We start from the raw sequence: 26,383 nt of genomic DNA, 5'->3' as shown, positions 1-26,383 counted from the left end.
GCCCCACCACTTCTGCCTCTGGAGCCACCCCTGCTCATTTACTGCCCCCTGGCGTCCAGAAAAGGGAACTCCTCCTAATAGAATTACTGGGACAACAAAAAATAAATAAATTGTGTCTTATTAATACATTATGGGTTTAATTTAAATGATTTAATCTCCCCAAATATGGGCACACATCAGTGAGCCTCACAGAATTATAATCATTTACATAATTGTTTTTCTCCAATGCACAAATAATAGGCCTACACAGTACGTCCTGTGATCTTTTCCTGATTTTCTGAGACAACAAACATGAGTGTGAGAAATAAAGCCATGTATAAATAACTGGATGAGATAGTTGTCATCATGTAAAAGGTGACTCGTTCAGATTCTTGATACACTTTGATTCTTGCATAATGTGTTGCTTTGACCACCTTGAAAAGACACGTGGCTGCACCAACAAAATCTGATTGATGTTGTTGTAAAACCACTGTCTGTAGAAACCCACAGCAGACACTTCACCTGTTGTGGACTGTCCCCAAGTCACCCAGAAAACATTAGGTGCTGAGATTGAATTTCACCCTTGTTGTTCAGTGCAAGGAGCTGACATGGTTCTGCAGCAACAGCTCAATACATCCGGACAGTCAAAATATCTAAAATGGATTGAAACCAGCTCTACAATCTTGGGACACACACTAAATTAAGTTTGAAGTGGCTCACTATTGTTTTAAGGCTTCTACAGACAAGTGACTTGAAATTTGTGTGTTGCATCATACATGTACAGTATGACACATATACCAACAACTAGATCCATGTAGTGGTAAGTGGGTAGAGATAAGATGAATATTTCATGCATGTACATTAATGGCACATGTACCAAATTTAAGTTGTTTTTTTTGCACTGTAACCATAAAGTAGTGTGAGTAATAACCTCTGAGAGGCATAAAAAACAACAACCATAATGTCTGCACTCAGCATTTCCTTTATTTGCAGTGTGATTGTGCCTCAGAACAGATTGTTGCTCATGTCTTTTTTCTGAATGCCTGGCACAGAGACTCCTATTTGACCCAGTGCGTTCATTTGAGAGCAGCAAGGGAGAACATGGGCACTATGCTAATGCACTAAATTCAGGGGAAAGGGAGACGCTGAGCTAATAAATCAGAAAAAGCACATGAGGCCGGGTCAAAGAGTGCACTGAGTAAGAATCCTAAAATGTCACCTGTAATGTCAAGTACCATACATCCAACCTACAAATCATCCACATTAAAATACACAATAAAATCAGTATTTGTATAATACACAAAGCACATGTGTTCAACAATACAAATTTTTTAATTCTTCATCCTACTGTGTAACATGTTACCAGTAAAGCTTTTGTTTTCCATCGGACGCACCAAACAAATATTCATCACAGAATTTCTAATGCCAATGAAAAGTATTCAACCCTGACATTTTATCAGTTTTGTTCAAAAAAGACATTTGTTCATTATTTCTAGATCCAAAAACAAATTCTGCTTTGTCTGACATTCATTATATAAAATAACTAATTCCATTAATACATTGTGATGGGACTTGAGTGGGTTGGGTGTTTGATTTTTAAACGAGTGGCATTTTACTCCACTTTACTGGGTCAGGAAAATATTTTGAACATGCATAGTTTTCAGCATGTTCAACTTCAGAGACTGAACGTTCTGTTCATTTTGTTCCCTCCTTTGATAGTATTTTTGAATAAATAATGAACTGTATTCACAAATCTAGTCTGAAACTGAAGAATTAATGTGATGGGAAAACTTACAGAGTGAGGCAACTTAGACCAAATGGGCAAATGGTGAGTATTTCAGTCCACAATGAATGTGCATTGTATTATGAAGACTCAGTAGACAAACTGAATCAATATTACTGATATCCTTTTCTAAATCTATACCCATCACAAAGGGGATTAAGACAAGAAAGCACCAATATCAAGACAGATGATACTACTGGTGTGGGGATATTATTGTTCTGCATCATAATTTCCAGTCCATGATAGACCTTTGTGTTGAGTTTTGACCATTAACACCAAATAAATCTAATGGAAAATTATAACAGCAGACCAGTGTATAGTCTACTTGCCAAAAATGAGTACCCGGAAATGTTGAGTACCCCAAAGTTTTATGTTAGAAATATATAGTATGGGTCCCCAGTATTCAGAAACTGCCGGATACTAACTTATATATATTGGGCAATTAGCACAATTGACATAATTAGCATAAATTAGCATAATTTCCTATATGGGCAATATTTCAGCAAAATTGACTTGGCTGATCTGGGCAATATTGGAGTGGTTTTAGGGGTTATTGATGATGCTGAATCCATTTCTGACATTTTCAAAATTCAAAATGGCTGTCTAAACCGGAAGGGACCAGATTGAAATCCATCAAAATCGGCCCACTGGCGGTTTAAATCTGGTCACTACCGGTTTAGACAGCCATTTTGAATTTTGAAAATGTCAGAAATGGATTCAGCATCATCAATAACCCCTAAAACCACTCCAATATTGCCCAGATCAGCCAAGTCAATTTTGTTGAAATATTGCCCATATAGGAAATTATGCTAATTTATGCTAATTATGTCAATTGTGCTAATTGCCCAATATATATAAGTTAGCATCCGGCAGTTTCTGAATACTGGGGACCCATACTATATATTTCTAACATAAAACTTTGGGGTACTCAACATTTCCGGGTTCACAATGGGGCCCTATGGGCTGGCAAGTAGACTAATACCCACTTTTAAGTGAATTCTAATTGTTGATGTGACATTGTACTTCTCAACAGTGAAACATCTTCTACAACACTGTAAACAAACCTTACAGCACATCAGTACCTGCTTTTCATCTGATACTGAATAAAGGGGAACAAATATGCATATTTAGCCCCTCACATAAAATAAGTCAGAGCAGATCATTTGTAGTCAGTTGGCTTGCTCATCGATGACAATCAATGCAACAATCCAGTTAATCCTCTCAATTCATTTGCTCTTTTTTTAGTCCTCAAATCCATGAAACTCTGCGTCCCTGTCATCACTTGACTGGAAAAGCTCCCAAAGCTTCAACGTGGAGTTGTTGGGAACATCACCTGGCTCTACATGTTCAACATGTATGTCCAATTTCCGTCTTTTCCTTTTGTAAAGTCGCACCTTTCTCTGTATTTTCAGAACTGGAGAGAGAGTTTGTGGAGAAGGTCTTTCCTCTTTATTTTCTGCAAGGTTGTTTCCAGTCATTTTGTCAAGCGATACATTTCCTTCCTGAGCAGCATCGCACAGCAACAAACCCTTAATTGTATCGGACTCCCCTTGTTGATTTGTCGCAACGTTAAGGTATTTTGAGGAATCACTCTGTGCATTGATATGTTGGGAGAATATTTGGTTCACAGAGTCAACCTGTGTAGCTCCGGTGGGAAACGTAACACAACATTCACCTCTAGAGGGGGATGTTTCCGTCTTGAGCTGAGGAACTTGAGCCTGTTCAGCTTTTTCAGTCAAAGAATTCTGTCTGCTCGGCCGTTTACCTGCAAGAGATTTGTGCTTGGACCTGTCTAAGTAAGTGTAACAGTTCCTCCTGGCTCGCTCTCTGTGAGTGAGAGGGTTAGATCCAGGAAATGATCCGATTTTTAAAGTTTGTCCTAAATAAGATTCCATATCTGCAGTCTGGTGTTGCTCCTCTTTGATAATCTCTGTGGTATCAGGTTCAGGTTTCCCACATGGTCCAGGAGCAACCAGGACAGAGGAAACACTGCACTTTGGCCTAATGGGAATAATAAGAATAAAACGTTAACTACAATGCAACAGAGGAATAAAAGATCGACAGTAAAGAATAAAGAAGAAATTCTTCTTCTTGCATGTATATACTGATGATGCTGATGGAAAATTTAAAACTATGAGAAAACGTTACCTTTTAACTTTAGTCTTGAGGTGAATGAAGTTGCACTGCAGCGTTGAAACTTGTCCGTCTACCACCAAGTATTCGTCACTCTTGGAGAAAGCCTTGTGACGTTCACTCTGTAGATGCTGAACAACAATTTACTCTGTTAAATTATTGATCACAACAGCTGTCCAACAGAGGTCAATGAGTACATAATTTCCACTACTGCAGAAGCAACTAAATACAAAACTCTTCGGCCACACAATAAAATGCTTACAGAGTAAAAACCATTACTAATAGTTAGACGGAAATCACTAATAGTGCTGTGTATCAGCTTGTGTCATACAAGAAATAGATAGTGCTGACAGACAAGCTTAGAGCTTTTTTGTTTGTAAGATTGATCTGTTTCATTCATTCCTGCTTTTAAATCATATTACAGTGTGACCAAATTACACCTGTAGTATATCATAAACCATCCTGTCTAGTATTTTTGAGACAAATTCAAGGTTTATAAAAATGGACTAATAAACAACAGTAACAATATTTTTAATATTTAAAACATTGATCTGAAACAGATGTAATGGGATATACAATACTCTGTATTTACAAATGTGATGACTTACTGTTGTGAGGTTTTCATATTTTATCACACAGCACTCGCAGTAGCCGCCTCGTTTCTTGTCTTTCTTCTTTCGGCCGTGAGCTCGCTCTTCAGTGGCTGAGCCTTTTGCACCTCTGTTTCCGGGGGAGACCAGGTGATGAACAAATAAAATCGAACTAAGTTGAAAATTGTTCTTTTGGTAAAATTTTGATTCAGTCCTGACTAGCAAGCCTGTGGATTTTTGAGTGGCTCCAGAGGTGAAAACTCAAACCATGCAGACAAGCACAGAAGTTTTAGTTCTGCTCAAGATCACAAATTTTCTAAAGACAGCAAATATGATCATCCTAAATAAAACAGTGGTTTAGTTGTTAGATACATAATTTGTTAATCATTTAGTTAGTCATCTGGTTAGTAATATTAATGTTGAAATGTGTCTTTGGTGCAATTAAGGATTAACAAGAAGCATTTTAAAAGAAAGAGATGTAGTCACGAAACCAAGTCCTTACCATGTTACTAAGTTTAAAACTTGAAGAGGAGAAATTTAAAGAAAATATGAAATAAAAAAAAGTGTTTGTAAAAAAGATTTGGTCCTTGTGAAAGTGTGACATTTTAAACTGTCCACATCTTCAATTAGATCAGAGCATGCAGAGAAGAAAACACCAAACCTGTGTCCCTGCTGTTTGTTCCCAGGAGGATCTTTGTTCTCGACATAAAAGGGACTAAAAGGTGGAACGGCCCTCAGGTTGAACTCAGGCATGTTTGGCATTGTGAGGTAGATTGGACGGTAGTGTCTGAATAGAATAAGAATAATAAATAAGAAAAATAAACATTTTGTAGTGCACAGATGTATGTGGACGTCAGCTTTTTTTAAACTACTGTTTTTTACCTGCTTGAATCCTCAACCTTGACAAAGGGTTTATTGATTCGCCCACCTGGAAAAAAAAACATTGCATAAAACCAATCTCAGTTTGTGAGTCTATTTACAGTGCATCAGGAGAAACAGGTTAGATTTCAAGCTGAAATAAATAATAACTACATTGAGTCAGAAAAATATATTTAGGCATGGAAAAGACATTTACCTTTGCATTTTAGATAGCTTTGCTTTGTTGCTGACTCAGCTTTGACCTACAAAGAACAGCAAAAAGCACTTAAAAACATAGCTTTGTTCAATAAATCAAGCTTGCAACATTACTCCCAAAAATGATTACATTTCTGTAATGGATGCATTTACAATTTTAGACTTATAAACTTACACTTTTTTTTACGGTAGCTGTCGCAGGACATTGGCCGTTGATGTTTTTTCTCTTCTGTACATATGCTATTATATCTGCCATAAAAATAAAACCACAGTAAGTCAAAGCAAAACTAGCTACCATTTAGATCACTGTATAATTTTAAATAGTGTAAACACTGATTGTGATGTTACCAAAAATCTCTACAACATACCATCTATGTAGAGGATTTTCACACCCCACTCCAGAGCATTTGACAGGATCTTGTTCATTTTTACCCTCTCCTAAAAACAAACAAGGGTGTATTAGTTCAGGAAAGGAAAGAGGTAATTAAAGCTCCTTTGTAAACTTAGTGTTGACTTAACAAACCTGCTCTTTCACCACTCTCTCCACCAGAGACTTCCCTCGACTTGTGACACACTGCAAGATATCGACAGAAAATCAAGATTTTCTAAATGGTTACAGTGCTAGCAAGAGATGAGAGAGAATGTAAAAGCATATCTTGCTTTATCTTGAGATGAAGCCAATGAAACAATGACACACACAATAGATGTTACAACAATGAAAGTGAACTCACTGTGTCTGCCTGACCCTGGGACCTGCTTTTTCTGGTGTCCCCATGGCTGGCGGGCCGGTGTGGGTTTGACTGAGGCTGAGGTGAACTCCGTCCAGAGTCCGGGCTGGGGACAGGAGAGTCCTGCCTGAGGCACTGTACGTATCTGGCCTCCCTCTTGTTGGACACCAGATATTTAATTTCCTTACTGAAGAACTTCTCAACAGTCTGAAACGTGGACAAGAGAAACACAGTATAAGATTTTTAAGAAAGTTTCAAAACCTTCACAACAGTCTCTTCAAGAGAAACACCTGCCTCTGTATGCTGATGACGTTTTTTTTTACTGGACTGGGGATCCAACCAAAGTCAAAATATACATAGTACAGATAGAAAATTGCATTTGGAATAAGCAGCAGTAATTAAGGAAAGTCCAAGAAAGATTCATAGCCTTATTTTTTTATTTTGTAAGCCCAATATTTTCTCATTTGAATAGAATTTTCGCCAATTCCAGCCCATTTCACCCGGGCAAAGTTCTTGTCTACATTTTGTTTGTTATTGTTTCTTTTGTTTGAAAACAAATCTCACTCTAGTATCAGCACCAAAGCAAAGGTATAGCATTTTCACTTATACTGAAAAATATAAAAATAAATAATTATGAACATAATAAAAAAGTCTAGTTGAAGGACTAACTGGTGAGTCTATGTTACTACCATGCATGCAGACAAAGAAAACATGTGTCTATATGAAACGCACAGAAGTTAATGTCAGGAAAAGTGCACAGGGCTGTGAAGGACATTGTGAACATACAATGTGACATAATGTGTTTCTGTAGCTAAATATCTTGTCCAATCAGGAATAAGTAACACTGACACAAGAGAAATGACAGCAAAGCTTTCTTAAACTCAATAAGAAACCAAATGTGTTTTTGTCTCACCCCTCCCAGTTCTTTGATGTCACTCTCCAGTGTCGCTGCTGTTCTGTTTGATGGCAGGTCCAGGTAAAACACTTTCCCAGCAAAAGGCTTGACTTGAGCAGGAGATGCTGGCTTAGTTTGGCTCACTGTCGTCTTCTCACCAGCGCTGACGCCCTTTCCTAAACGACAACCATTGTGATCAGAGAGAGATAATTAATCAATGGCACAGGAATCTATTCATTTTCATATTTTCATCTTGCAAAACATAATGACACCATTATACAGCAAGAAAGAGGCTTTCCTCTTTCCAAACCCTCACCATCCTGCCAGTGCTTTGCGACACCATTAATCAGCTTTCTATAACTAAATAATAAGCTCTACTTTGTTATATGTATTATTTAATTAAAATATATGTTGCATATGTTATTTGCCTACAGTTTTAGTACTCTGTTTCTCAGTAAGTGTAAGCATGAACAGCGTCTATTGCAGGTCTGAAGACTCAACCATCCTGTCATTTTCCTGTTAAAAAGGTTCATATTCAAATAGCTTATGTACAATATTTTATATAACTAGTTTACTTGATTTAATTTAATTTAAAAAGGGCAGTCTTGAAGTGAAGAAATCAAATTCATAGTTTTTCTGTAGCATTGTTTTACCTACTAAAAACAGACAAAAACAACCCATTTCACATGTAAATGTCTCAATTTGCTTAACTGTGCGTTGGATATTTGACGAGAAAACAAGAACTGTTCAATTAAAAAAGAATGCCACTAGGCTATAGCAAAATAACAATGTTTGGAAACTTTAACTTACCTTGCCAGTTGGGTCCTCTGTGCCTCTGGACGCGTTTAGGCTTCATTTTATTCTCTTTCATTGAGGAAAAAAAGTTTTGCTTTCCTGTTTAGCTCAAGTCGAGGCGCCCCAGGAAGTACCTCCGTGGGTGTAAACCAACAATTTGTTCTTTACAAATACGCAGTGAAAAGGGAAGAAGGAGAAGGCGTCCGACTCGTGATAAGACAACACGTAACGTTAGGTCGGAGTCGGACTGCTCTCATTGTTGTTTAACGTCACGACTTAACGTACGGTCACGGTGTCCGTTACCGAGCGGACACACCGCTTTGTCGGTTAGCTGCTCCGCTTACGTTACATTATTTCGGAAGCTACGGTTGATAAACGTCTCAGAGCTGTGGTGGCATGTCCGCTACCACAGACTATCCATCAGTCGGCTTTTCTTACGAGTACTTATCCATCTCGACTGAACTTTCACAACACAGAACTCTTTTCTCTTTCCCGCTTGAAATCCAATGATGGAGGAAGTGAGTGTTGCCATGTTTGACACTTTCCGGCCACGTAAGCACTGTTATGGGCAATTAAATGAAATCCAAATGTCATAATGTACGTACAAAGTTCATGAAAGAGATTACTTCTGTTTGATTAAATAAATACTATGAGTCATTTTTTCCGATTTTTTTCCGGAGAAATTGAGACATTTTGGATTTTGCTGAAACTTCGAACCTGGCAACTCTCAAAATAAGTAAATGCATCCTTTTTGTTTGAGTGTGATGATTCCACGATACTCTGGCATACAATAAAATAAATACAGTATTAAAAAACAGATAGAAAAATTGTTTGATTTACAAAAATATTTATATATCATTATTTTTATATATAAAAGTGCGTATTTTGTATCTTTTATCGCAATTGATATAAAATAAAAAATTCACGAATGTTCAAGAAAGTGCTAAACGGAAATCAATATTACATAACAAATGTCATCATCAAGTAATGTTTGCTGTGTAAACTGAGCTAGCTGGGGTTACAGCCCCCTTACCAAACGCACACGTGTTAAAGCTTTGTAATATGACAGCAGTAACCCCTGCACTATTTGGACATTAAAACCCCGTGCGGGATGTATGTGTTCATGGGCGACTTCTTGGATGCTGAGAAGCTTTAGTAGGTAAGAAGTTGACTAAGCTAGTTAGCTAATTCAGGTTAGCTTGATAGCTCCCTTCATCATGTGGCGAATGTGATGGCTCATGAATAAATAATCACTATGCCACTAAGTAGTTCATGTGACAACATTAACTATTGTGTTCATGGTGATTAGACCGTACATAAAGCAGGTCTAACATTGAGATTTATCTTTGTGTTTCCTGAAGACATGAGTGGCCAAAGTTCTTCTCCTGGTGTCAGTGAAGGCATCACTCCCCTCCAGCAGATGGTGGCGTCCTGCTCCGGAGCCATCCTCACATCTCTGCTTGGTGAGACTTAATATCTGTCATACGGTGTCATTTTCCTTTACAGGGGACTGGTGTTTGGTTATTGTTTAGTTCATGTACGTAGTAACATTATACTGTTAACAACTCCCCACCATACATCATTGTTTTAACTTGGTTTCTGCTCTGTCGAGTGCATTGTGAAAATCAGCTTCATAGGACTCTCAATAAAAATGAATGTAATAGTTATTTTGGAGAATTATTGTGTATTATATTGAAAGATGTGTCCATGTAGACACCTATTGAATTAAGCCAGTTATTTTCAACAACACCACAATTAAAGACTATACTGTTGTTTGTTGTTGAATCAAGACTACTCTAAAACATTAGCGCTCTTCATAAAATGAGGGTAAATTGCAAAGCTAAAGTAGTTTTAACAACTTGTACCTAACAGACAGTCAAATGAGTGCACAGTAAATCCACTCTAGTGAATGCCTCTGTTTTTACTTGCTAATAAAAGCATAGTGTCATCATTATAAACAAACATAGATGTGGTGAAAACGATACATGAATGTGGTTGCTGCTGTTGAACTGAACAAATGAAACATGCACAGTTAAATGTTATTTGTCTGCATTAAGTTTTAAACTTGTGTAAACATTTTCAGTCACACCTTTGGATGTTGTGAAGATCAGGCTTCAAGCACAAAAGACTCCCTTCCCCAAAGGTATAACCACTGTAGATATGACTTGCAAACCTCCAGTGTTATATTTCATATTGCACCACCACCACAGTAAATTTTGGATGACCACATTGTGTTTTCAAAATTTAGGCAAATGCTTTGTCTACTGCAATGGACTGATGGACCACATATGTGTGTGTGAGAACGGCAACTCCAGGGCCTGGTACAAAGCCCCTGGTCACTTCAATGGCACACTGGTAAAAACTCTGACGTAACTTTTGCTTGTAACCATTCACTGTTCACTGTTCAAGCTTGTAGTCTGTTGTTCCCTGTCCCATTTGCTGTAGTTGGTGATAGAGCCTATTCCTGTCGGTGTGAGGCAAATCTGATATGATAGAAAATCCACTGACTCTACACTCTGTTCTCTCTGCAGGATGCATTTGTAAAGATAATACGGGGAGAAGGAATAAAGGCATTATGGAGTGGTCTACCACCAACCCTGTGAGTAAGAAGTCTTTTCCCCCTTGCTGGGCTTTGCTCTGCCTACTCTCAATAATCTGAACCTGATGCACTCAAGTGTTATATTGGCACCCCCAATTGTAAATCAAATGTTCATTCACCTATTTGTGTTGTGGAATAATTTGTTAAGCAACTCTCTGTGTTGCCTCTAGTGTGATGGCAGTTCCAGCCACAGTGATCTACTTCACGTGCTATGACCAGCTGTGTGCAGCGCTCAGGGTCAGGATGGGCTCCTGTGCTGAGGAGGCTCCTCTCCTGGCAGGAGCTATCGCTAGAGGTGAGCTGTGCTGCCTGCTGTCCCAACACTGAAGACAAGAGCACCAGCTATAACACCATTTACATTTAGTCACTGTTTACTGAATGGAATATTTTCATTTAATGAAAATATACCTTGTTGAAATCATTTAGTTTATCTCATTTAAAACAGTGTCTTGATAATGTTGGAGGTTTAATTACCTGAATAATTTCAAAGGGCAGCCACATATACTTTTTGCTCTACAGCCTGTGTTTATCTGTAATTTCATCTGATGATAGATTTAATTTTGAAAACGCTCTGTGCGATGCTGTGACCCGGACTGTCTGACTTTGAATCTCTTTTTAATAACTGCCTCTAAGCAGAATTAAAAAAGCAAGTCGGCGACGTGTTAATATTTTCATTAGTGATGTACATTTTCAAATGAAATGATCCACCAAACTGAGAAATGGTTTTCACTGATGAAGCTTTTTTTTCCCCACAGTTAATGTCATTGTTATCTAGACAATTACATTAACTGTAACTGACAGAATTTGTGTTTTCTTTGTTTACCCTTTTCTGTTGAGCACATAGAGTAAGATGTGTCTTTATTAAACATTTCACGCCTGTTTTGTCTTGGTCCGGTGCACGCCAGTGGGTTCGGCGACCGTGATCAGCCCTCTGGAGCTAATCCGCACCAAGCTGCAGTCTCAGAAACAGTCGTACAGGGAGCTGACGGACTGCATCCGCTCAGCAGTGGAGACGGAGGGCTGGCTGTCTCTGTGGCGAGGTCTGGGACCCACGCTGCTCCGAGACGTGCCCTTCTCAGCCATGTACTGGTACAACTACGAGAAGAGCAAGAGCTGGCTGTGCGAACACTACAACACCAGAGAAACCACCTTCACCATCACCTTCATATCTGGAGCTGTGTCTGGCTCTGTAAGTGCCTCAGCAGGAGAACTTGACAGAAACCGTCGCTGTAATCACGTGAACTGTCGACCGCTGTTTGCTAATTCCTATTTCCATCCGTTTCTTTCAGATTGCATCCATCGTTACGTTACCTTTTGATGTTGTCAAAACAAGACGGCAGCTGGAGCTGGGAGAGCTACAAGCAAAGAATTGTAAATATGGCATTAATGATTTCCTGTCGTACTTTCAAAGTTTAAAAACTTTCATTGAATTCCAACCAGGCGTCCATGTAGCTCAGGGGTAGTCTATGTCTGCAGTTGCCAGGGAATATTTTGACAATTTTTTTAAAAATAGAAATTCCACATCCACATATTTTGTTCGAGAGGAAAATCAATACATGAATAGGATTACAATTTTATGTCATTGTACTCTGAGAACCACAAGCCACCGCAGTTTGAAGCAGAAAATGAACTGAACAACTGAAATTAACATATTTGCAACATGGCAAATGAAACTGATGAGTTAGCATGAACTCATCTGACATAACAAAGGGCCTGGAAGCACCGTTCTACACACACTGTCACTTTATCTATTGTGTTCAGATGTCAAAGGGAGTTACTGGGTTGACTGGTGTTCTTGTCTTGTCAGTGTCATCTCAGGTCTCATCCTCCACCTTCAGTGTCATGAGCAGGATTGTGGCACAGGACGGTGTCGGTGGTCTGTTTGCAGGTAGGCACTCTGGTGGTATTTTGTGAACTATAGTTGTGTTTTGCATAATAATATGCCAACCTCTTCTCTACCATCTCTCTGCCAGGTTTCCTGCCCAGACTGATCAAAGTGGCCCCGGCCTGCGCCATCATGATCAGCACGTATGAGTTTGGAAAGGCCTTTTTCCGCAAACACAACCAGGAGAGCATACTCAGACCACTGCAGACCAGCAACACCTGAAAGCATCTCTTCTCTTCAAACTGAACACCACTATGACTACTGCAAAACTGTATCTGCACAGAAGATGCTAACGTTGCCAAATTGAAACAAAGACAAGCAGAAATGGGAATGGGAAAAAAGAAATCCTTTTCTGCATGACAAATTATAGATGATTGAAATTTATATGAAAACCTTTTTATTATAGTATTTGTAATTTAATATTCTATAGTTATATGTTCACCGCTTTAAATCCTATACGCACAACTGAAAAGAAAAATGTTTTTTTATCTGTTCAGTGATCAAATCACATGATGTTGGGTGCATTTAGCAGCCAGCAGATGGCAGCCACGGTCCTGTTGATAATAACCTTATTTCCCTGATCCCTCATCCATGATTACGTGCACTGAGCCCAAAGTCCTTAACATTAGAAATAAGATTCATCCCGATTTTATTCCTCTGTGTCAGTGTTTCTCCACAACCCAAGAGAGGATCTCCATGTTTTTGTCTTTGCACTTACGCTCTAATCCTTTGTCACCAGTTTAGTGCCATGAGTGTCAAGTGTTGAATGTTTCTTTTTTCCAGAGCCCACAAAAGACAGTCGACATTTCTTTTCATTCCTTGATGTTGTTCAAGGTCTATCATTATTATACCCATTCATTGTGTTGAGCCACTCAAGATAACAATAACAAAACAATCACTGTTTTAGCAAGTGGAGTTTATTCAAAATGAAGCATAAAAAGGCAAACAAAACATTAAAACATCTGCTGTATGTCTGTGCAAATGACTGCTGGAACGAGCTAAAGGCAAAGTCATGAGTTCAGTGGTGCTGAGGTACTTGGCTAGTCGCCAATAATTCAATTACTCTACACTGATAATCTGCAAATACACTTGTTTCTGATTCTCAGGATATCTCTCGAAAGATATGAATTAGTCCGAACACAGGTCAGTATTCAGAGTTCAAACTGTGCTATTGTTGTGATAAGCCATAAAAACAAAGTGCTGCATTTGAACAGTTAAAGGGAAGAAGAACAATTGTCTAAAGCTTAACCCAAAACTGAAGTGTGGATGTTAATTATAGTGGTCATTACCTGAGAACAAAGCACGTGATACTGCATTACGCACAACATCTGACAACATTAAAGAAAAAACTCTGATGTAGGTCTGATGAACATTTACACCTGAGAACAAAATGTGAGACTACATTATGCAAAACACCAATGTGAAGGTACCGTCACCATCATGAATCAAAGAAATGAGTGGATTCGAATTTTTAAAAAATGGCATTAAGTGGCAGCAGTAACGGCACAGAGGATATTAAAGGACCCTTTTGACCGCAGGTAACACTTTGTGGTGCGAAACGAGATCAAACACTGACAAAGACTTTTAACACTGTTCTACGTTTTCTCCTAAACTCTGATCCGATACCGTTGGTATCTTCAGCATGCAGTAAAACCACCGTAGAGAGTCATGAAGACACACTAGCTCATCATTGTCTTCTCAATACTGTAAAATGACAAGGAAATTCATACGTAACTGTCTATTACTTTTAATTCATTTTCAAGAGAGAAACAAAACTGATGCTTCACAGGTAAAAAAAACACCAACAAAACAATAAAACAACAAACACATACTGATGAATCTTATAAAGCACACCAGACTGGGCACTGTCTCAACTCGAAGGTACTTTTTTTAGGACTTACTTATTATTCAGTCACAATTCAAAGAACATGCTACGCCAGCTTCTCAACTTTCAGTCCTGTCGTCCATCTGTTAAAGCTCCGAGCTCCACAAACAGAGCATGAACCTCTACAAATCAAAATCACCTACACTGAGAAATTTCCTGGATTGTCTGGCCCGGTTGTTTCTAGCTTTACGCCGTCTTATGAGGGAGTGACGCCTGGGCTGCTGATCTCCGTCGCAGGACTGGCCAAACACTCGCTGGACTTCAGGCTGGCCAGAGACTTGTAGCTGGCGACGGAGGTCAGGGAGCCACACAGACCTCGTAGAGAAGGAGTTTCCTCTTTATCTGAGAGAGATGATACACATGGTTAGTGCTCAAGCCAGAGAGGAGACCTTCCTGACAGCAGCAGCAGCAAGCAGCACTTGTTGGGAGCAGATGTACCTTGGTGGAGCCACTGTGTGCCGCTCGGCCTGGCCTCCAGACTCAGTGTGTGTGACGGTTCAAGAGATGTCTGGGAGAGACTCATGTCCGCAGACAGCTGCTCCAAACTCTGGAAGCTCTTCCTGCAAAAACAACAGGCACGTAACTACAGCAGACCAGAATAAAGAGTGAATCTAAAGTGATTTTATTATTTAATTGAAGTCATTTAATAAGCTAAAACTCTAACATCTGCTGAGCCAAGTTCAGAAATTAGAGTTAGTAATTGACATAATAATAATAAAAATCAGCAGAAACTCATCTACATACTCATCCCACTGTCCTGTGTTCTTCCTGTACAGCAGCGTGTCCAAGGCAACGGCGTTGGCATCCAGGGCGACAGGAGACGGCCACTGATTGGTCAGATGAGCTGTCAACTCCTGTCTGGACCGCAAATCATTGTTCTTCAGCACTGTCCTAAAAACAACAGTCAGTGTCCACACTAGAAACATTTTATTGACTGAAATGAAATCTCCAAATATATAAAAGAGAAAAAAAGCAGTGATATAAGAGCTATAAGTGCAAAAGACACAAGTAACAAAAAAAAAAGGTTTGGATTGATGGAGCCCCCCCCCCTCCCAAACTGAGAGAAGGTTTTCTCACTCATGAGAAATTTTATAGAAACACAAATTGCTGCATTTCCTCTTAGCTAAAAGCAGCCGTGAGTGCAACAACACACAAATAACAAACCACCGGCAACCTCCAGAGTCTTGCTGCGTCCTGAATGTCAAATTCACAGCTGGATCCGCTGCCAAGTCGTCCTCCAGCTTATCATCACCAACCTCACATAAACTTGTGGACAAACACACAAAAACACACGAGCACAGAGGAAAATGAGCTCACAGCTGATCCTGTAGCTCCAGTATGATGAACTCAAGCTGTTCCTTCTCCAGTGTGTGGGAGAGATGTGTGTCTGCTAGGTTTTGCTGGAGAGCTTTGTTATGAGACACGGCCTCCGACAGCTGGGCTTCTCGTAGACGGACCAGCTCTTCCAGGTAACCCTGAGGTACACAAACACACACACGCTGTTGTCTGCTTGTTTGTTTAATGCCAGGAAGGCACTGCTGTGTGAAAACACAGCTTAATTCTTTGTTTTGGCTCGAAGCGAATCACAGAGCAGAGAGCTGCAGCCACACAGGAAAGACCTATTACACATTTTAAATGCAAGAAATAAAACCAAGCTGAGTGTGTGTGGGTTAAATCAAATCGCTCTACCCAGGACTTAGTTCCTCCTGGCATTTTACTGAATATTATGCAGGCATCAAGGAAAATGTCACACTGGCATATATTACCATCCAATTGAATTATCAAGAAATAACACTCATATTGAAATACACATACCTTCTGCTCTAGTGCCAAGCGATACTTCTGCTCAAAGCGTTTGCACTTGCTGACCAAGTTGCTCTGCTCGGTGAAGATGGAGGCGGCCGTGGCCGTTTTGTCCGGGGTGCTGCTCTCACTGCCGCTGCTCCCCAGAGTCCTCATCTCCTCCTCGTCACTGCTGATGCTGTCTGCGCTGCAAAGTGAACAGCAGAGTGTCTCAAATTAGCACAAATCCCGCTGTGACAAGCAGCTAAATCTCTCCTCTCTGCTGCGACAAATGTCCCCTGAGTAAAGCTGAGTTTTGCATTTCATGGATAAAACTAGTTTGCTGTAGAAAACAATGTAAACACAGGGCTAATGTTTATCTCCATAAAAATCTAACTTTATAACATCAAATGCTGCACACACATGAGGAGACAAAGGCTGTTTGACCTGTGCCTGGTGCTGAAACGAAGTCCAATGAACTAACAGGACATGGTTTAATAATATAACTCATATTTGTCTGAACAACAGCCCTTTCTTTTAGTTATTTCTCCAATATCTTTATAATGCAACACATAAAACATTATGTAAATGTCTGCCAAAGAAGGATGAACATAAAAAGCTGAACATCTGTTTTATAAACTCAGTATTCTTAAATGAATCAGAAATCAAACATAATGAAAAAATATGAGAATTATTTTACACCCTGCCTGCAAAACATGTAATCGCTGACCCCCTACACTACAATACACTGATGAACTGTGTGTAACTGGTGTTATTCGACCTGACATACTTCTGAATGAACTTCAGGTAAGGCGTGTAGTCAATCACAGCGGGGCAGCTGCCGTCCAGACCTTCCCCTTTCAGACAGAAGCTGTAAAAGAGAAGATGCAAGGGAGAATGGGAAATCAAAGCATCATAAACCTGCCATTCTACAGTATATGGCTAAATGTAACACAGACTTATAAAAGCCTGTAGTGTAATGGTAAAGGCTTTGTAGCGTGTTATCTGCTTCGTGCACAGGCACTCATGTTCTTAGGACTTTTACAGCTTCAATAATTGTTTTAACTGGGCTCAGAGGGATGCTAAGTGACTTGAAAATGTTATTTCAACCATGACCTGACTTTTGAATCTCATTTTCAAACAAAAACAGTTTTTATTGGTTGATTTGTCTTTGTCTAATGCAGGTTATGCCACAAAGGTGGCAGCGATACTCTTTGTGTAAAAGAGAAGCAGCCACTGAAGCATTCATTGTCGACACTGAGTGAGAAACAGCAGAACATGATTCGCACCTGAAGTCGATGGTGTTGAGGCCAATTAGCGTGTCAGCTAAAAGCCCCGCCTCCTCCCCCAGGATGATCGCTCCGTCGTCATAAAACCTCCTGAAGTCAACACACGTGCACTCGTCAGTGGGACATGAATTCAGCTCACATTTAGACAACTGAGTGAAAATTATAAGGAAAGCACAAAGGATGAGATGTGAACACTGAGGTCAAATATAAGAAGTCTAAATTAACATGTAGTAGCCTACACTAGCTTTGAAAAGCCATCCGTGGTGTGGAAATGGGGGATAAATATGTGTGTGTTATGACAACATTAAGACCTGGTGGTTTTGAAGTCCCTCAGTGCAGATGAGATGTATTCTGACAGTCTCTTCTCCATCAGGACCACTCTGATCCACGCCCTGCCCTGCTGACACAGGAAGAAAACATTGGCCTGGTTGTAGAAATATTTTACCATCAGCCAATAACACACTGTACTGGAAAAAACTAAGAGTCTACAAAACTACAGGAACATTTTGGCCTGCCTGCTTCGTAGGATTTCTCCTTTAAACACAATGAATGTCTGCACAATCTCTCTGCTGAGACATTTCAGCCTGACATTATGCACTAAGAATTAAAGGCCACAAATGCTTTGATTTACTGGCTGTTAATGACATGTCATGTTAAAGCCGTTAAACCCCCTTTTTTCAAGCTTTACTTGAATTAAAACTTCAGAAAGTCATTTGTAAGCTCGGCAGGTCTCATGACTGAAACCTCCACACAATGTTGACATTTTAAAATTGGGTCTTTCTATTTAACCCTCCTGCTGTCCTCCTGGGTCAAGGAAGGAAGGAAGGAAGGACAAAGGGAAAGAAGGAAGGAAAGAAGGATAAAGGGATAGAAGGAAGGAAGGACGAAGGGAAAGAAGGAAGGAAGGAAGGAAGGAAGGAAGGAAGGAAGGAAGGAAGGAAGGAAGGAAGGAAGGAAGGAAGGAAGGAAGGAAGGAAGGAAGGAAGGACAAAGTGAAAGACGGAAGGAAGGATAAAGGGATAGAAGGAAGGAAGGACAAAGGGGGTGCGGTGCGTGGCGCAGTGGTTAAGGCGGCCGCCCCATGTAGAGGCTACAGTCCTCAACGCAGGCGTCCCCGGTTCGAGTCCCGCGTCGGGCAGACCTTTCCTGCATGTCGTTCCCCCTCTCTCTGCCTCCCCCTTTCCTGTCTATCTCACTGTGCTATCGAATAAAGGCAAAAACGCCAAAAAAAATATACTTTAAAAAAAAAGGAAGGACAAAGGGAAAGAAGGAAGGAAGGAAGGACAAAGTGAAAGACGGAAGGAAGGATAAAGGGATAGAAGGAAGGACGGACAAAGGGAAGGAAGGAAGGAAGGAAGGAAGGACAAAGGGAAAGAAGGAAGGATAAAGGGATAGAAAGAAGGAAGGACGAAGGGAAAGAAGGAAGGACAAAGGGAAAGAAAGAAGGAAGGAAGGAAGGAAGGAAGGAAGGAAGGAAGGAAGGAAGGAAGGAAGGAAGGAAGGAAGGACAAAGGGAACGATGGGAGGAAAGAAGGAAAGATAAATGGAGGGAGGGAACAGATTGGGTCAAAAAAGAAGGAAGAAGTAAGGATGAAGGGAAGGAAGGGAGGGAGGCAAAAAGGATTGTGGAAAGAAGGAAGGGAAAAGGGAAGGAAAGAAAGATGGTGGGAGGGAACAGACCAGGTCAACTGGATCAAAAGAGGAAGGAAGAAGTAAGGAAGGAAGGAAGGAAGGAAGGAAGGAAGGAAGGAAGGAAGGAAGGAAGGGGAAAAGGATTGTGGAAAGAAGGAAGGGAGAAAGGAAGGAAAGAAGGAAGGGTGGAGGAAGGGAACAGATTGGGTCAATTTGACCCAGAAGGACAACAGGAGGGTTATAAACACAGATTTCTCCAAGTTCATGACCCAAGAGAGTGCGAGACAGCGAGTCTTGTTCTCACCTTCACCGTCTGCAGAACAATATTAACTCCAGTTGTTTGTTCTCTTGCCCGCAGGGTAAGACTGAGTCACATTGTTTGAGCCTGTGTGTCCTTTACTTCTTATGTTTTTGACTGTGTCGCCTTTCTTTTTCTAAGAGGATAATGCAAAGTAAGCCAAAGTAGTAAATGCCAGATCCTGCATTCCTGCTGTCGGTCAAAATTTGGGATCAAAGCACAAGACGCAGTAGCCTACCATGTATATAAAAAATATTACGTTGCTCATATCTCTCAGTGTTTGGCTACATTTACTAAATAAACAAATTACTAAATTTTGCAGTTGTTTTAGAAATCCAAGTTCTTTTGTTCCCTGCTGCCCGAGGTAATTTAATTAAGGCATTACCAGTATTAAATCTGATGCACTTCCACCCAATACCTCAGGATGGTGTTAGCCTCACCTTAGCTCTTGATGATCGCACATTCTCCATGCTCTCAATGCTTCGAATACAATTATGAGGGACTTTACTGCAGGCTGCTTTTATGTAATCCCAGAAACTCCTAGGACTCTCATAGCCGAACCAAGTGGTCTGACCTGAGGGATAGACGGAAATAGAAATTGATACATGTGTGAATCTGAACTGATACTGCTGCGTATCGTTGCCTTTTTTTAATACAAAAAATATATATATTACACATGCTTGTATAAGTTAATCACCTGCTTGTTTGGGTGAATTTTACGTAATACATTTTTATATATCTGCATCTGGAAATGAGGAGCAGTTTTTTTTTTTCTTACCTTTGAGGCGATGATTGAAGATGTGCTCCAGGATGGAGACAAAGTTAATGAACTCTGGAGATGAGTCATCTATGGTCTCAAAGCATGAGCGGTCCAGCAGAGTCTTCACTGAAAACCTAGACACAAGAGATGATGCCCACACTGGTTACTAAACCTGCAGATCTATCACGTTTTTTTTTGCTACAGTGACATCTATCCACACACAGTGACAGTCGAATATCTCTGTTGCTGCCTGTTCCCAGACTGAATGATGTCAAATTAAGTCAAACACGCACAAGGACAAACAGACAAAAAGAAGAGGAATCATCCTAATTAACATAAGACAAACACTTGACACCAATCACTAGACAAAGAAAACAAACACACCTGGGCTCTACGGTGGTAATGAGACATTGATTAATCTCCTGTGATGAAAGCAGTCATAATGTGCAGCCCAGTACGACAGTCATGTGCACCGACTGACTCTGCTTAATCTGGTTTCAACTAATTAGACAGGAAGGAGAGTTAATGGACGAGGCTGCAGTGAGTGCTGGCGTGCATGCGTGTGTGTGTGTGCCTTTGTTTTACCTATATTTGTGGGGTCCAGACAATGGAGCCCACTGTACTTGTGTGCATGGACCAAGACATTGGACTTGGGTCTTAAAGCATTAGACCGAGAACAAATGTAGTAAGAAAAGTGTGCCTGTGTGTGTGTGTGTAGATGTTAAAGTCAAAATTAAATAATCTGACTTCACATCTCACCCTGCTTCTCTATCTCGTTGCCTAGCAGCAGGCTGACCACAGTGTGTGCGCTTCCTGTGAAAGAAGCCAAAAACTAATACTAATGTTTTTATTATCTTTCCATTACCCTAACTGAATTAACTTTAAGGTCAGAAAGCCCGAGATGTAACATGTAAACACTGTCGATAAATGACCACCACCCATACAGAGCCCGTTGCTAAGTAACTGACAACGGTTATCATCATTATTTCTTCCCCTCTCAAAACAAATACTGAATGAATTGATTTCTGAAGTTCACACCACGCTTATGAATGAGAGAAATAACTAACTTGTAAGGTTTAAACTGAACAACAAATGGTTTCTCTAACCAACAGAGTAAACAAGGCGCTGCTCTAGGTCATCATTACTTTATCTGATTTGATTTCCTCTATCATGGAGGACATATTGACATGTCATAGCAGAAAAAGCACAGGTGTAAATAACAAAATCAATGATGACCCAACGGCATCTAGGTTTACTGGGACACTTGGATAGAAGAGAGACACCTGATGCCTTTCCTACGATGGTAAGCCAATGTAACTCATGTGAAAAAAGGCCAGTTGTGTAGGTGTATGCAAATTACGCTCACTTCTCAGGTAACCATGTTCCTTTCAGCTTGAACAGATATCATTACAAATCCTCTTAGAGAGCATTGCTTCATGTGGCTGCTCTTCTCTTTGGCCTGTAGCGGAAGTAGGCCTATGGTTTGTCTTGTATTCACTCTCAGTGTCCACGTCCATTTTTCCCATTTCCCTTCACACCCAGATGTATTAACACATAAAATAAATCAGACCTTCAGGTTTTATACTAAGGAAACAGTGATTGAAACCCCATTATTTAAAAATTACACATTTGTCTCCCGGGGCGTTACATACAATACCCTCTGTGTCTTCAACCCTTACTTCGAATGTAGATCCAAATAATAAAATCCTTTAACCAGGAAAAAAATGTAAATAAAAAGAAATCTCAGTAAGGGCCTGCGTCACGGCATCACATGAATAACCTCTATCCTCCATTAGCACCATGAGCTTGACAACATCAGCTAATTCCCAGTACCGCTGTGCTCAGTGTCCACTTCAGAGGGGGTGTAGTCAGCCAGAGAAAGTGAAAACACCTACGCAGGTGTGCAGCTTATTAATAGGCCTATATGGAGATCCATTTAAAGCAACACTGCAGGTTGATGTTGACAAATTGTTGAGAAAAGGTTAAATAAACAAAATAATAATGACAATAATGATGCCATATTGCAACAAAACCTAAGCAGCTTCGGGACACTTGTCAGGTAAACCAGCACTTCTCACAGCTCACTATAGAGTGTGATGTGTTGTGAAATATCACAGAAACATTTATCACCACATCAGAAACAAGTAAAGACGCACACACATATGGACTACTGCAGAAAAAAGGAGATCAAGTTTATGCCATGCCAAGTCAAACATTCATAGAGTAACTATTTGCTAAATCTTTACATTTTACACAATGAAGATCATTTCTACTAGTTTAACCTGGTGCAGCGTAGTGTGTCTATACTTCTGACTGACAGTGTATACAAAAATAGAAACAGCGATGTTTGCAGTGTCGGTTACAGCAAACGCGCAGTCCAAACACTGAAACCTGCAGGGTATATGATGAAATATGACGCTGCTGTCTTCGGTCACAGCTCCTCAGTGTTAAATGTTCATAATGAAATTATTGTTCTTAATGTATTTTGACCCCTGCTGGATCTCATCAGCCGTGACAGAACAGACGCTCTACAGAGTTATGAGACAAATAAAAAACAAGTGGCATCTATTTAACTGCAGTTGTGTTTAAGGCAGATACAACAACATCCTGTCTTCCCTCTCACACTCACTTCCAGCAGTGATCTAAGTGTAATTTCTCTGTAGCCGCCTGCTGCTGGGCCGGTCAATATGAACTCACACTGTGCAGACAAACACTGTCCAAATCCACTGAACTTTATATGCTAGTCAAGATCTACTGTTTCCAGTGAAACTGTATAGAAAAACGAGTATAAAACACCCAGAAATAATCAGCCATAACTTAGTGTTTAAACATCATGTAGCCTACAGTTGAACAAGATGTCTGTTGCTAAGACTGCAAACTAATTAGTCTGCATGTTCTTTTCTGGTTTAATTATTTTATATGAAACACCAGAGAAAAGCATGAAATGATCACAATTTTACAGCACCCATGTGACATTCAAAGTGTTTTCTCTAGCCATCCCACAGCCCGAACAGTATTCACTATTATACATGGGAGGGGAAAGGATCAGATCTCCAAGAGAAGCTGGGACCGGAGAACATTTGGCACTTTTAAAACAAAAATGAAATAAATGATCAATTATGGAAATGTTAACTTCTGTTTTTCTGTTTATCTATTTATCGACTAATCTTTTCTACTCTGTATGTTTCACTTTTCTTGGCGACATACTTGTGTTTTCTCTTCAGATATTTTTGCCAACTCTCTTTTCTCTGCACCTTGTGCCAATCAGTGAGTTGATGGTTTGTTTGGAGGCAGCAGAAAGAGGCGGGAAACGACCAGACTGGTCAGCCAGGAGCATCTGTTTGGTGACGGAAATGGAGGGAGCCAGATCACAAACAGTCGCACCTGACCACACCGAAGCCTGAAAATGTTGTTGGTTTTAATCCCATAAAACCACTGAGCAGACTCCAACTGGAGCAGATGGTTTGGTTTTTGATCTGTTACATTTAACATGGTGCCAGTAGCAGAAACAAGCACACACACACACACACACACACACACACACACACACACACACACACACACACACACACACACACACACACACACACACACACACACACACACACACACACACACACACACACACACACACACACACACACACACACACACACACACACACACACACACACCTCCTGATCTTCCCTTTTTCTCTGACTCTTTCTACTTGTCTGTTTCAAACGCACCACAGGGACTGTCAGTCAGTTACTGACATCTGCCAGCAGCACAGAAAGGACCACAAATCAATACTCTGAGCAGAGAGCTTTTCACTTCAGCTGACACAGAAACAAGGAGAGAGAGACAGGCCACCTGTGTAGGCTATAGACTACAAAATCTGTCACCCATCCACCAGTAAACTCTGTTTACCTCGCAGGACTGCAGTGAAGAATCAAAATAATCACGGCGAGCAATAACCTTAAACTGGCTTTAAAAAGATCCCCTGACACTTGATATATGGCAGTCAGTAGTCAAGAGAATTTACATAATGGAAAAGACAACTTTTATGTTATAAGCCGGTGCATATTCTCATTTGTCCAGGTTTTTGAAAAAAAAAAAAAAAAAAACTTTTATGTTGAGACTCCAAAACACACAATTTGCAGAGCGATGGGCACCACGGCTGATAATAGTGGGTGAGGAAGGGGGTTAGGTGAAAGCCTTTCAACCTGTGCACCAGGGCCAAGAACTGTGAGAATTATTTATTTTACATTGTCATTGTTGTCTTTGTTTTATGATCTAGCAGAACGTTTTCAAAAAATTATATCTATCTTATCATTTATCGAGATTCTTGTTGTATATTCACCAAAAATACCCAGTGTATGCAGTGATTTCTAGATCCTTTGTCTTTAAATTTGAGTGTAAGAAAAAGAATATTAGGAACAAGTAGTCTTTCTTGCCCCACTTCCTGCAAGTGTTGATGAGAAGTGCTCTGACAATTTACAGAAAATATCTTTGCAGTCACAGGATTATAACACTGTGGAGAAAAAAAAAATACAACAAAAACAATTTGTTGTTTATTTTAGGTGGTTGGTCCAAAAAATGTTTGCAAGATTAGGACTACAGCAGTTAGCATTTGTGAAATCCAGCGCTTAAATAATCCTAATGTTGTGAAGGTAGCCAACAGTGAAATGTAATTGCATGGATGTTTGATAGATTGTTGTAGAGGCTGCTGTAAATGTGAATGAGTGGGAATGAATGACAAGGACTATTTAAGATATTGCACACAGGACAGGAGCATTTTAGCTACCTGAGCTCGCCCAGCTAGTTAAATCATAATATAACTACACACAGACTTCCTGTCTGCACCTATGAAGTCATAGCCTATGTTTAATTAATCCTGGGGTCGGGGGGTTGTAGACCAGCTCCCTTTAAAGCTGTGACCTCAGAAAAACGCGTACGTCTCCAATGATCACTAAATAAATCTGTCGTCAGAAATCCAGCTGCAGACGCTGTTTCATCCTCCCTGTCATGCACAAGAGAAATCAGTGTGAGGATTTCCCACCTGCACACCGTCAGCAGGTTCCTCCTCTCCACCGCGGCGCTTCTCACTACTCCCCGCTTTCGGATGAGGTGCAGCCCCACGCCGAGCGACGCCATCCGTGGCTTGAGGCAGGAAGGACGGCGAGCGGCAGTCGCGGCTCCGCTCCCTCCGCAGCGCAGCAGCAGCAGCAGCAGCAGCAGCAGGGCAGGACCAGTCTCCGTCAGCCCGGAGGAGCAGCGCTGCACCGCCGGAGGAGGGGGAGGACAGGCGGTGTGTGTGTTTGTGTATGTGTCAAGTCACACACACTGAGCAAGTGGTGCAGGACTTCCTGGGGAAACTTTCAAAAATAAATGCTCGTGTGTGCCAACTCCACAGTACAAAAATGTATACGTTTTTGTTTACGCATTCGCATTAGGTAAGAAAATAAGTCTCACTGCACATAAGCCTACCTACTTAATGCTATGTAATGTAAATGCTGTTATTTAATTGTAATTGAGACACAGTGGTCCACAAATAGGCTATAGGCTACAGGATGTTAGGCTGAAATGTTATAGGCTATTTTGTGTGAAATGTTATATTTTGGAGTTATATAAATATGACATATGACTAACTGACACTACTTTTAGGGACATTGCAGTCTATTTGATCATTTCTTTTTTTTTTCAGGTTAATTTTGGAAATAAAATAGCTAGGCCAATTCAGCACTTCCATATTATAATTTATTTCAGTGTAAAAACCAAAACAAATCAAAAACACAAATCAACAACTTGAAACTTTGATAAGTTAGCCTTAGCCTATGAACTAAAAGTTTGAAATTAACATGAATTTTTTTTTTTTTTTTTTTAATGTCAGGTTCTTGTCACTTTTTGCATATGGATGGGCTATATAGTTTAATCTAGTCTATTTCGTTATTTTGTGTCTACATAAGAATATCTGACAGTTTCTGGTTAAATTTGAAATGCCTCAGCTGGCTTACTCTTATTTTGAAAGTAATTTTGTCCAAACGGTAGTGCGATGGTGTAAATAACTTGACTTTACAATGACAGTGGACGCTGCTGCTGTCATCAGTGTCAAATTGAGGTGCGTGTGTCTGCTTTTCATTCATACACAGTTTTAAATGATGTTTCAATGATCTGCAGGATTTACTTTTCTTAGTTGTGACCAAAAAACTGATTAATCCAAATAACTGAAAAGTCCCCGTGTCTGTTGATCTCCTCCTTGTGTTCAAATTCAAGGCCACTGATGTTAAAAACTGT

At 40.1% G+C, this 26,383-nt stretch overlaps 3 protein-coding genes across 7 annotated transcripts; 1 reads left to right on the top strand and 2 right to left on the bottom strand.

The window, feature by feature from the left end:
* Positions 1-242: 242 nt before the first annotated feature.
* Positions 243-8,429, bottom strand: dbf4 (DBF4-CDC7 kinase regulatory subunit; the record flags this gene model as incomplete). Its single annotated transcript, XM_083989542.1, has 13 exons — positions 7,993-8,429; positions 7,201-7,358; positions 6,291-6,494; positions 6,083-6,133; positions 5,928-5,997; positions 5,735-5,808; positions 5,561-5,606; positions 5,368-5,413; positions 5,147-5,272; positions 4,504-4,615; positions 3,911-4,026; positions 3,438-3,763; positions 243-277 (listed from the first exon to the last, which is right to left on the bottom strand). The coding sequence occupies exons 1-13, from the start codon at positions 8,051-8,053 to the stop codon at positions 243-245; spliced, it is 1,425 nt and encodes a 474-aa protein (XP_083845668.1). The 5' UTR covers positions 8,054-8,429.
* Positions 8,430-8,950: 521 nt separating this feature from the next.
* slc25a40 (solute carrier family 25 member 40) lies at positions 8,951-12,822 on the top strand. 4 transcript variants are annotated; one of them, XM_083989684.1, is made up of 10 exons: positions 8,951-9,136; positions 9,339-9,440; positions 10,061-10,120; positions 10,226-10,332; positions 10,509-10,576; positions 10,747-10,871; positions 11,482-11,765; positions 11,866-11,947; positions 12,384-12,464; positions 12,550-12,822. In XM_083989684.1, exons 2-10 carry the CDS (start codon positions 9,341-9,343, stop codon positions 12,681-12,683), a joined length of 1,041 nt encoding a protein of 346 aa, XP_083845810.1. In that variant the 5' UTR covers positions 8,951-9,136; positions 9,339-9,340; the 3' UTR covers positions 12,684-12,822. The 4 variants fall into 4 exon arrangements, with proteins under 4 accessions (XP_083845810.1, XP_083845808.1, XP_083845809.1 ...); XM_083989683.1 differs by having other exon boundaries at positions 8,958-9,132; XM_083989682.1 differs by having other exon boundaries at positions 10,061-10,332.
* A 1,705-nt stretch (positions 12,823-14,527) lies between these two features.
* rundc3b (RUN domain containing 3b) lies at positions 14,528-25,359 on the bottom strand. Of its 2 annotated transcripts, none has more exons than XM_083989679.1 (11): positions 25,149-25,359; positions 20,126-20,241; positions 19,788-19,921; positions 17,729-17,814; positions 17,418-17,507; positions 16,919-16,999; positions 16,162-16,336; positions 15,664-15,821; positions 15,091-15,237; positions 14,785-14,906; positions 14,528-14,688 (listed from the first exon to the last, which is right to left on the bottom strand). In XM_083989679.1, exons 1-11 carry the CDS (start codon positions 25,241-25,243, stop codon positions 14,543-14,545), a joined length of 1,350 nt encoding a protein of 449 aa, XP_083845805.1. In that variant the 5' UTR covers positions 25,244-25,359; the 3' UTR covers positions 14,528-14,542. The 2 variants fall into 2 exon arrangements, with proteins under 2 accessions (XP_083845805.1, XP_083845806.1); XM_083989680.1 differs by having other exon boundaries at positions 15,091-15,204.
* Between the last annotated feature and the right edge of the window lie 1,024 nt (positions 25,360-26,383).

The sequence above is a fragment of the Trachurus trachurus genome (genome assembly GCF_905171665.1).
Source record: "Trachurus trachurus genome assembly, chromosome: 16".
NCBI classification, from domain to species: Eukaryota; Metazoa; Chordata; class Actinopteri; order Carangiformes; family Carangidae; genus Trachurus; species Trachurus trachurus.
The sequence above is the reverse complement of the archived record's forward strand: the minus strand, read 5'-3'. Positions and strand labels throughout refer to the sequence as shown.

What these genes read in the sequence shown, in the direction of transcription:
- slc25a40 (XM_083989681.1), top strand. Translation starts at nt 9,093, where the DNA reads ATGTGTTCATGGGCGACTTCTTGGATGCTGAGAAGCTTTA. An exon ending in AGTGGTCTACCACCAACCCT is followed by an intron (nt 10,577 to 10,746) that starts GTGAGTAAGAAG and finishes TGTTGCCTCTAG; the next exon opens with TGTGATGGCAGTTCCAGCCA. An exon ending in GGCAGGAGCTATCGCTAGAG is followed by an intron (nt 10,872 to 11,481) that starts GTGAGCTGTGCT and finishes GGTGCACGCCAG; the next exon opens with TGGGTTCGGCGACCGTGATC.
- rundc3b (XM_083989679.1), bottom strand. Translation starts at nt 25,243, where the DNA reads ATGGCGTCGCTCGGCGTGGGGCTGCACCTCATCCGAAAGCGGGGAGTA. An exon ending in AACCTGCTGACGGTGTGCAG is followed by an intron (nt 20,242 to 25,148) that starts GTGGGAAATCCT and finishes TCTTGTGTCTAG; the next exon opens with GTTTTCAGTGAAGACTCTGC. An exon ending in TGCGATCATCAAGAGCTAAG is followed by an intron (nt 17,815 to 19,787) that starts GTGAGGCTAACA and finishes CTGTGTCAGCAG; the next exon opens with GGCAGGGCGTGGATCAGAGT.